Below are 11,879 nucleotides of genomic sequence, written 5' to 3' on the forward strand. Positions count from 1 at the left end.
AAAGCACAAACATGAGCATATGACAGACACTTGAGAGATAAGCATTTAAACATTTTTGCCAGTGCTTCTCTGAGAGCAAGTTCTTTAAACAGAACTCAACAATTTTTACAATATTAAAAAAAATACAACCCTCAAAAATAGCCCATCAATACTAAACCATACTTTCTGTATTTCTACAAAAATAGATGCACATAGAGCTACAAAACTGTATTCCTGAAAGAATGAACATTTTCATTTGTGGTTCATCTTTGCCTGATAAGGTGGCTGGTTCACAAAGAAGATAAAAATAAAATAAAAATGAAACAAAAACTATCCCATGTACTGGTAAAAGCAAGAAAATAAGAAAGAGTTGCAACAGTTGACAAAGGCTCAGATGAGGGGAAAAAATTGTTTGTCTCCAATGACTAGGAACCCCTCTGCTTTATCTGGAAAAGGTTCAAAACCCAAAGTCAACTGCCTGACACTTCCTCTTCTCCTTCAATATTTCTCCAGTCCCATTGTGGAATGGGAAATCCCAAGGGCATCTTTCCCCAGTTGGCCAGTGGATGCAGCCTGCAGCCTGACTTGATAATACTGTGTGTTTCAGTACCACGGTGATTCCTTGCTCTTGTCCTGGTGCTGCAGACCTAGAAAAAACGACAATGGGAAAATGAAGAGCGTGAATACATATAGCACTCATGAATGCACACGACTTGCAATGCATTGCTATAGAAGCTTAAAAGTCAGTCCATGCAACCGTGGAAAACCTTAAGACAACCTGGTCTCTGAGCAAGTTTTGTGGCCATTGTGCTCATTATCTTCAGAAAGCCAATCAACACTTATTTGTCAAAACTCCATACTAGGCCGGGCATGGTGGCACACGCTTGTAATCCCCGCGCTTGGGAGGCAGAGACAGGAGGATCGCGCAGGTTCGGAGCCAGCCGCGCATGCTGGCTTAGGAGACCCTGTTTCCAAATAAAACTTTAAAAATAGGTCTGGGAGTGTAGCCTGGAGGTAGAAGGGCTTCCAGGAACCCCAGTACCATCAAAAACAAAACAAAACAAAACAAGAAACTCCATACTAGAATAATGCAATTAACCCAGTAAAAATTATCTGCTAAACTGGGCATGGTGGTGCATGCCTGTAATCCCCAGTAAATGGGAGGCTGAAACAGGAGGATGGCAGGTTCTAGGCCAGCCTCAAGAATCTAGTAAGGCACTTAGCAATTTAGCAAGACCCTGTTTCAAAATAATAATAAGGATGATGATGATTATGATGATGATCGAGTATGAGTGAATAATACAATATAATACAACACATATCTATTTATAACTTCAAAAGGAGTATATATTAGGATAAAAAATATATAGCCAGGCTTTGGGGCATTTAATTAGTACCTTAGTTAATGCTTTCAGTAACAATCAAAACAATACTTTCAGACTAAAAGGATGAACAAATTTTATCTTTGTTTTGAAAGATATTCAACAATGGCATTAGCTGGTGAGCAATTAGACATGGTTAAAGTAGAGTTAATGTAGATATAGTTCATTCACAGACAATAGAAGAAACTTATATTTTATTAGTTAATTTGCTTATTTTAATCTCATCTTCTTCCAGAAATTATTCAAACTGGCTTATAAAAATCAAAGTAACAGAGCAAGAAAATATTGAAGTTTAAATATTGACAAGATAAAGATACATGAACATAGATTAATTCCAAATTACCCCTAAAATTAGGAAGAAGTGTATGAAAGAGTAAAAATGAAAAATATGACTCTGATTTAGGCCTAATATAATCAGGTGACTAATTTCTGCTCCAAATAATTACCATAGCACCTTCAGTTTACACTCACTTGAGGGCATGCTTATTTTGTTTTTATATTTCCAGCTTCATTGAAGTATAACTGACAAATACAAAAGTGTATATAGAAGGCATGTACCAAGATGCACAATCACATCATGTTGGCATACCCATCACTCTTCTACTTCCTTTCATTTTTGTATCTGAAGCACATGACTTGGAAGACTGAAGATCTTAAATATTCTCTTTAATCATTTAAAACCAAACAAGTATCAGTAAAAGCTTTTAATCAAGTGGTTAGAAATGTGAAATGATGGCTGCTTTATGGGTGAAAGGATCTCAGACTGTTTTTATGTCTATACCTTTATTGGTGCATCATAGTGAAATTCAAAGTGATACAAACATTAGATGCATTTCCCTTCACATCCTACCCTGCTTCCCCTCCTCCCTCCCTATACACATCAGTGAGATTGATATTGACACATTCATATATGAAAATTCTTTCTTTGAACAAACAATGAAGTTCATCATTTGAACTATTTTCTTCCCAACTGAACTCTCCTTGACCCCGTATCTAAACTGTTATAAATCTTACTGGATATCAGAAATTAAATAGTTAAATGACCAGCATTATTTTAAAGTCATGTTGTTATTTAAACAATATCTCTTGTCTCTTGGGTGGTCAAATAATTTTTAACAAATAATGAGTAACATTTAGTAAATTGATACAATCAACCACTGAATGCAGATTTTAAGACAACACAATGTAAAGGGAAAATAAAAGGAGATCAACAGGCTCCTCACTCCTCTACTCCTCTACACATTATTTGCATTGGTGGGTTGGGAAAAAGGCAACACTTTCCAAATGCCAAAAATGCACCTTCCATTTTGTTTTTCCTCAAGCATATTGGCATTATGTTTGGATGCATAATCAATAGCTTTCCAATTTCAAAAAGAAAAGGGCAAGGAGGAGGAAGAGAGGAGGGGAAGGAAAAATAAATAAAAAGATCTGGGTTGTATCAAGTCACAATGAGTTCGCTTTACTCATTTTCAATTGATTCTGTGGTCAGAATAATTTGCAACCTGACATAGTCTCTGTTGGGTGACTCTTATAATCTAAACCACCTTTACTGACAATCTGCTGACTACATAAATATTTTTCTCATTATCAAAATGTCTCATCTTTTGTATGACTCAGTATTTCCACACTTGAAGACTGCATCGATCTATAGAATGTCAGCACTGCAAGTCATGAATATTGTTGTAATCATCAAGTGGTTTGAGTATCATTTTTTTGTTTTTAAATAAAGGCAATCCCTAGCTTGCTTTGCAAAGACATATGACTCCTCTGAAATTGTGTTAGTCTTCTGCTATAGACAAAGATTGGATTACATATGATAGCCACATAGTTTTCAACCAGTATAACAGAAGTCATTCTCTCATTATAAATTCATCTCTTCAATGTTTATTCCCATGTTTCTGCATCCCTGAAATACAAACCTTAAAAAAATCAATTCATCTATGGCCTAAACATCTGATGGATCCCTGTGTTCTACCTTATTCTTGAAAGTGTGACATAAATCAAATATTTGCTTTAATTACCAGATACTTATATTTGTAAATTTCAAAATTCATTAAAGTAATACTGAAAAAAACGAATAACCAGGAAAAGGAACTTATTAATAAGTAGCAGCAGAAAAGTAAGATTATAATTTTTCTGATTAAAACCATTTATAAGGTTAGATCAGGATATTCAAGAATCAAATAGGGCATTTACTTTTTCCAGAAAATATAGAAGAGGCAAAACTGTCAAACTACCATCTTTAAGTGGTCTCTATGTATCTGGGATATCTCGACATTTTCTAGCCAGAGAAGAATCCACTCTGCTACAAGTTTTTCTCTTCCTTTTTGTCCTCCTGACTTCTTCAGCTCAAGCCTGTATGAAATTCATTCATAACATACCCTGATACATTTCTACTAGCCGTCTGAAATCAGTCATATCACTCATTTACATTTTCATATTGGTAATTTGGGTTTAGTTTTTATTGTTTAGAAAATTTTATTTTGTTGTTTATTGTTTTTAGTAAAAAGGAAAGCAAACACCATAACAATAAAGTTAGCTCACACTTTCTTAGGACCTGAATATGCCAGGTACCATTCTAAACTCTGTACATGGAATGTGTTATTTAATGCTCCCAATCATGATAAATTTCCTTTACATATGACAACACTAAAAATAAGAGAAGCTGTACAAATATTAAGTAGGGAGGGAGGATTTACAAAGTAATCTGCTGTCAGTAGATAAAGTCTTCAGCACACATACATGTTCACTTCATGTGTGCTATGTTGGCTGTAAGTTGTGGCACTGGCCTGCACTTCATTCACAGAGTAAAAATTCTCTCAAAAATCGATATGCTAAATTGTATGTTGTATTGTTTTTAAAATGTAGAGTGCATTATTTATTTATATAATATAGAATGAATAGCTAAACAATTAGATGCTACTTGCCAAATGACATAGGAAATAGGCTAGCTCTAAAAGGATTAACAATCCTAGCAAATAAACTTGCTGAAAATTCAGTAATAGATGACCCCTTCACTAACCTAATAGAATAATGGTTCAGTAAATGAAGAGGATAATGACATCTGTCCTGATATCTCTCATCACTGTTATTAGAATGATGATTCTGGTAGAATGCTGTCTAACCCCTTACATATGATGATTAGTCCAGAGACTTTTAGAAACAGCTATTACTAAGCAATCTCTGACCCTGTACCACGATAACCTTTTTCTACTTGCAAACCCAGATCAAGAAAGTCATCTCATGATAACATAATTCAAAGAAAAGAAGTATATAATAGAAGAGGAGAAATTGTAAGAGAGGGAAACAATCTATTCTATCAAAGTTACAAGATCACATAAAAACTGGAAGCCTTTCATTTTGTAACTGCAGTTTAGGTATCCATTTTGCACATTATTTGTTCCACTCCCAGATGTACTGGTTTCATGATTCCCCTTTTGTAAAATCTGCCCAGGAAAAACCAGCCAGTCATAACAGATTGTAAAGTCTTACTCCAGCCAATGGTGGATGATGCAGTGGCCAATGCCTTAGAAAGATAAAGACAGAGTACAGACAGAGTGGGCTCCCAATCCAGTGTGCATGCACCCTTCTGTGCAGAAGTAAATTGCCTGGCTGAGTTAAAAAAATCAATTTAGGGAAAAATTAATCAATTCTCTATATTCTTTTTTCAAGAAACACTCTAATTTTTAAGAACTGATCTCACAATTAACAAAATAGCTCCTTATAGATCCCTTTTTAGCAGCTACATATGACTTTTTTAAGATACAAAAAAACAGTTATGCAGTATTTTGTTATACTTCAAATGCAGGACATTTTAATGGTATAAGGTATAACAGATTATACTAAGTCATGTGTTCTTCTACACGTATTCTTAAGTAATTACTTCCTACATACTAGACTTCCCTAGCATGAACTTTTAAAATATAGAGTAGTCATTTGGCTCATGACTTACTTCTCAAAAATGGAGCAGAGAACAAAAACATTAAATGTCAGTTTGAGAGTTTAAGTCTGAAATTCAGTCAAAGAAAAGCCTGAGAGAAAACAGAAAGTTCATAGACACATTTTCTCACTTTGGTTCCAACACTATCTACCACCAGAATAAGATCAGAAAAAGAAGAGAGAGAGAGAGAGAGAGAGAGAGAGAGAGAGAGAGAGAGAGAGAGAGAGAGAGAAGAGAAGAGAGAACGAACTCTTGGTCAAGAAACAGAATGACAATTGTTTTTCCTTTCAAATTCTTGAAAACATGATATTCTTGGTCTAAGAAGACTCTGGAAACAAAATACCATAAAATAAATAGCTTATAAACAACAGAAATGTATGCATCAAAAAATCTAGAATAGAGGCTTGGAAATCTATGATGGAGGCACCAACAGATTCCATGCCTTACTTTCTTACTTTCTTATTCAAAAGGGGACCTTCTCATTGTATCCTCATAGGGTGAAAGGGTTACAGGTTGTGTGTGTGTGTGTGTGTGTGTGTGTGTGTGTGTGTGTGTGTGTGTGTGTGTGTGTTGGAAATTGAACCTAGAGGCATTCTAACTCTGAGTTATACTTCCATCCCTTTCTTTTCTTTTCTTTTTTATTTTGAAACAGAGTCTTGCTAAGTTTCTGAGACTGGCCTTGAACCTACAATTCTTCTGACTCGGCCTCCCAAGTACTGGGATTACAGGTGTGGATGCCACCATGCCAGACTTTCCCAGGATTCCTAAAGTTTCTGCCCGTGTGATCTAAGCATCTCTTGAAGATCCCACCTCCTAATACCCCCACTGAAGTAGATTTCAATGTATTAATTTTGTAGGGTTCACAGACATTTAGACCATAAATCTTACTATATATAACAAGACATCATTCTAGGAATAATATTCCCAATAATAGAAAAATCATATTCTAGTTTTGGCTGAAGGAGAGTAGCTACCTGGAGACATCCCCCTCTTTAGCTTCCCTCAACTCTTGGAAGTTTTGTAAAAAGACCCTAAAGTTCCTATGCCACCCTCCTCCTCTTAAAAAGGATTCATAAGTTGGCTCAGAATTCTGGCGCCTTCCAGTATTGCCCAAAGCCATGATACAGGTGCTCCATGGCCAAAGAAATGGCATAGGCCACCTAAGATGAACATCCTGCAGGGATCACAAACACAAGAAAAATATAATTACCACCAACTTTTTTAGGCCACTACCGAGGGAAACACTGATGAGAATGCACAGAGAAACAGATGCAGAGGGAGGCAGATTTTCTAGTAGGACCAGAATAGGAGTGAAACGGTTACTCCAAAAATCTAACAGAAAACTATTGACACATTTTTTATGTGAATAATTCTAGAAACATAAGGGCAACTCCAGGGAGGAGAGAGAAGAACTTGAGAAGAGGTATCAACTGCAAATGGGATTCTGTTTTGAGCTAAGAAAAATGAACTAAGAATAACCAGAATAAACAAAGTGAAGAAATAATAAATAAGGTAACTAAAAAAGGTTGCACTCCTGCATAGCTGACTGTTAGAGTGACATCCCACCAAAACAACAAAAATAACGACTACAATGAAGATGCTCTACAGCTAAAGCAAAATCCTTTGACAATACCATTGACCACAGCTCTTTAAGTTGAATATGCTTTCAAGTATTTTTATTGCTAGGAATAAAATAGATAACCATATAAGAGGACATACTGTTAATACAAACAGAAAAGAAATAGGAATACAAACCTTAGATGTGTGAGTAAAATATTTTATGATCTAAATGTAGAAAAACAAGGATACTTTAATGCATAAATAGAAACTTTCCATTTCATAGATATTAAGCAGCTGGATGTCCTCTAGATTAAAGTGCTTGCTATCAGATGAACAAGCTGGTAACTAATTTCTGTATTAAAATTTTTTTGCTTCACCTAGTCTTTAGTAAAAGTAAGTTATAGTCATTAAAAACATAAACACATACCAGACTGTATTGGTTACCATATTAAAATAACCAACTTACGCCAACAACTTCACGCTTATACTGACATGGTTACAAATATCCACAAAGACACATAAAAGATATCCATACTACTTTCTATAACTTTGTGAAATTTTCCTTGTAAAAGTATCCTACAACTTCTTTTGTTTGTCTGAGCCTGGGGGCAATCAGTTTAAATACAAGTTAAGAATTTCTAAACAAGATCTATGGGAGCGTGACACCTTACTACTAGCTGGAGGGCGGAGGTAATACAAGCAAAAGCTTTCCATTTTGGCAAGTATGAGTTCATTTTAGCTGAATATAAAAACAGATTATGTTTAACTGCCCTGAAGATCTTCTTTTATTGTTTTCAAAACATCTTTGTTGTTCGAATCAAAACATCGCAGAATCCTTTCAAAACATTGCAGAATCCTTGTTTAAAAATCAAGATAAATGGTATTTAGAAAGTAAAAGTTCTACATAATATTCCCTGTCATCAGACAACTTGTTGAGTGTACTTAGGTCCTCTGTGTATACACCACGATTGATACTCCACTACAACTTATTTCACCAGCAATATTGTCTTAGAAAAGCATTCTATTTCAGTATGCATAGCTCAACTCATTTGTTTGGAAGGCTTCACACTATTTAACCTACATTATATCATTACCAACATTACCAATTCTTTATAGACATATATCATTTAGATATGCACATCACATATATGTGTGTATGTATATACAAATGTATGCATATATATACTTGTTATATACTTGTTATTTTAATTATTTTAGTAGTTAAAAATTCTTGAAATATATTTATATAATTGCTGAATCCAAGCATACATACATATATCTACATATTTAATTTTGGTGGCTAAATATGTTCAGGAAATATTCACCAATATTCCTAACTTTTACTATTTATGACTATTATTATAGATTTAAAGTGTCTAATTATTTATATCTGCATTTCTTTCACTATTAATGAAGATAGACATTATTTGGCTACGGCATTTCTTCCTTTTGTATCTTTGTTCTTAACTTTGTCCAATTCAGTTGGATAGCCAGGCGTGGTGGCACACGCTTGTAATCCCAGCATTCGGGAGGCTGAGACCAGAGGATCATGGTTCGTAGACAGCCTCAGCTATATAGTGAGGCCTTCCATAACTTAGTGAGACCCTGTTTCAAAATAAAGAATAAAAAACAGGACAGGGGGTGTAGCTCAGAGGTCACATGCTCCTGGGTTCCATCCCCAGACCCGCAAACAACAACAACAACAACAAAAACAAGTTGGAAATGAAGCCCTGGGCCATGAGCATGCTTGGACCTACTCTTAGAGAATTAAGTACCTAGTGGTGGACAGTCAATGTGGCTCTCACAACTGTCTCCTTCTTCCAGTTTGGATAACTGCTAGTGACCTGCTAAAGCTTTGCACTGAGCTTCTAAGACCTAGCCCATGGAGAAAGTTAGTAAAATTTAATAATTAAAGGGGGTTTTCTAGATATTCACAAAAAAATAAAAACAAGCTCATCATAGAAGTGTTTCTGTATATTAGGCACAGATTGCTTTTTCATGTATAACAAGTATTTTTTCCTGTTTGATTGTTTATCTTCATCCTTAGTATGTGGATAGCAGACAAAAATTATTTAAAGTCAACACAAAAAAGATGCATTCTTCATAAACCAGGCCAAAGATTAAATTTATATATTATAACATTTTAATAAAAATTGCTTATGATTATAACTCTTACACACTAAAATAGTAATGCAAGATACCTAGTAAGGGCCCCATAATAATTTACTAGGAAAAAGACATTTTTCTGTTTCAAGAGATATTTTCTCATTGCGCACTTAAAATCTCCGTATCGTAGTGCTGTCAGAAACAATGAGGTTAAAACTGTCTGAACTTGCCAAAATGTGTTTAAGCTCAGATTAAAAACAGGAGTAGAAATGTAAAACCCATGAAACCTGACGTTCCTAGTAGGCCATAATTTACTGTTATTGTGAGCGGCAGGGCACCTGCACACCTGAGGCAACCATTTCGCAGGTGACAAGCTGTTCACTGCCCAGGTGTTTTCCACTGCTCTTGTTTTCCCAGGCCCAGACAGCATGACATTTTAGTCTCTCTTCCTTCTCAGAAGCTTCCTCCCTCCAAACCACAAGCTCCTCTATGCACAGAATTTCTAGCCTTTGCCTTTAGCGGCATCCACTTTCTTAGACTGGTGCACGTTGAAATGCACAGCTGGAAGGTAACTTAGCAAAAGCATCGTGATCTGGAGTTACAAATCTGAACAGGCCATTTGAAAACTCAACTTGTGGACAAATATAAAACAAGCACCACATAAGGTTGTTTTGGATCACAGTGGCAATTTACCAGGCTCAATTCGAACATCAATGTAATTGATAATCTCTTGGGTGACAGAATCTGGGAACCAAGAGGTACAATATAGAATCCAGACCCTGCTGACCAATTCAGCGATCTCAATTTCAAAAGTAAATAGAAACTTTGAAGGCACAAAGAATAAAGGATGAAGGGGATGGAGAAGAGTGAACTGTAATACTCTCTGTAATTTCTTCTACAGACTTTCTCCCAGAACGAAGAAGAGCAAAACAAAAAAAAGTTTGGATCACTTATTGTAACTGAAACCACAAGTTATAATACTCTCAAGAGATTCTAACTATCCAGACATCTGTTGGATAACAAATACAGCCAAACATGCATCTTTAAAGAGGTTTCTAGGTTATGCAGTGACAGCTTTATGATTCAGAAAATAGATAATCCAAATAGAGGAAAAGCTGATCTGAATCTACTGCTTGCCCTCAGAGACACAATTAGGGACACAGCACCCATGCAGGAAACATGGTGCCGAGGGATGTAAATGGTTTAAAGACTCTGAAATTTTAGAAATTATTTCAGAATCACTGATATACAAAAGTATTATGAATGTGCATTTGGTTTAAGTAATCAATCTCTGCATTAAAGCAAAACATACTAGAAAAATGAATAAAATCAGTAAAAATGAGACATATTGCTTCTATATTAATTTCGGTGTGAACATCAGTAAATTTCCCCTCACTTCCATGTGATATAAACACAAGCTTGCTTACTGATATTTTCCAGAAAAGTTTGTTCAATCCTAGCAAACATAAATCGAGCTTCAATGATTCTGAAGAAGCTAAATATCACCTAATACAGTGCCAGCAACACCAGCATGATAACACACAGCAGAACGCATGCCTGTGGTCAGACAAAATTTATGAAGTTAAATCTCCAGTATATCAGGCTGCATAAAAAATAGCTTATTTTGTCTCTCATCAGTTCTTTGCAAGACTTTTTTTTTTTTTTGGTCATCCTTCTGCCAAGGAATTCAGAACATGTTGGCCACAGACGAGTGTTTGTGAAACCTTATACTGTTGATAAATAGAACAATAAGAGAAAAGTTAAGCAGCCTGAAATGGAATAAAGAATATTTGTAAAATTTTCAGGCCACATAGAATTATTATATATAATTTTGTAGACTATTTGAAAGCTGATGCAAAATTAAGAACAAGTTATGAAACAAATGCAGAAAAAAGCAAAACACTGCACAACTGGAAACAAATCACTCATTAAAGATGTTATTTTGTGTGTTCCCTTATATGAGATATGAGAAATAGCAGGATATCACTGAAAGGATGACTTGTTGATTGAGGAAAGCCCTGGCCCCTGAAACATGCCTTCGATACTTTGGTAAGCCACTAAGATTCATACCAGCTTATCTAAGAGATTTTTAAACTTCTACATCTTCCCTCCCTGAAAAACACACCCGTTTCTTTTAGGAAGACATAAAGTCATTTGAAAAAAATCCCCAACTTCCAACCATACCTAGTGGATGACAATTCCTTCAGGAACACAAGAATGTTCCAAACAGAATGAAATGGTAAGAACATGGACATGCTGATCACCCTGATTTTGATCAGTACATGTTTTATACTTGTGTTGACATATCACACTGTACTCCATAAATATGTATGATTACATAAGCAAAATTTTTAAAGAAAACAGTGAAAAGATGGTGGTATTACTTAATCTTACTTCTAGTTTTTTTCAAAAACATTTAAGATAGTAAGGGATGATATCCAAATTAGACAGCAATTGATACAGTAAACAAGTACTGAAACTCAATTCAAAATTAATGCTGACATAGAAAATGAATCAGTGAGTAAACTAAAAGTTCACAACTTTGAAAGGTTAACATAGAATGTTGGTATCTTGTTGAGCATAATTCTGTTAACTTTCTTGTTCTGCACATAAAATTTAATTTGGATCATATGAATGTAAAGATGAATATCTCCACAATAGTAAACACAATAGAATGGAGTTGATTTTCTTTGTATTCTCTCATTCCATATGGCACATTGTTCTAGAAAGAGTTAGCTATGTATAAAAATGGTTTGGAAATGTGTATCCTGTAACTCCACAAGTTCTCACCATAGTTTTTGAGTATACATGTGTGTGTGTGAGTGTATGTGTGTTTTTAAATTTTTTAACCCATCTCTCTCATTGTCTGCTCAAGCAATTTAAAAGCACCCATGTTAATCATATAGCCAATA

At 35.1% G+C, this 11,879-nt stretch overlaps 1 protein-coding gene across 3 annotated transcripts in view; it reads right to left on the bottom strand.

Annotated features, from left to right (window-relative positions):
* Nucleotides 1–582: 582 nt before the first annotated feature.
* Nucleotides 583–11,879, bottom strand: part of VGLL3 (vestigial like family member 3) — a gene marked incomplete at both ends in the record, with an annotated part of 45,413 nt that continues 34,116 nt past the window's right edge. For all 3 annotated transcript variants that reach the window (XM_080695793.1, XM_080695792.1, XM_080695791.1), the window contains one exon: nt 583–626. In XM_080695793.1, the coding sequence (XP_080551919.1) occupies nt 583–626 (44 nt within the window). The remainder of the gene's footprint in view (nt 627–11,879) is intronic.

The sequence above is a fragment of the Muscardinus avellanarius genome, assembly GCF_963383645.1.
Source record: "Muscardinus avellanarius genome assembly, chromosome: 5".
In the NCBI taxonomy this organism is placed as follows: domain Eukaryota; kingdom Metazoa; phylum Chordata; class Mammalia; order Rodentia; family Gliridae; genus Muscardinus; species Muscardinus avellanarius.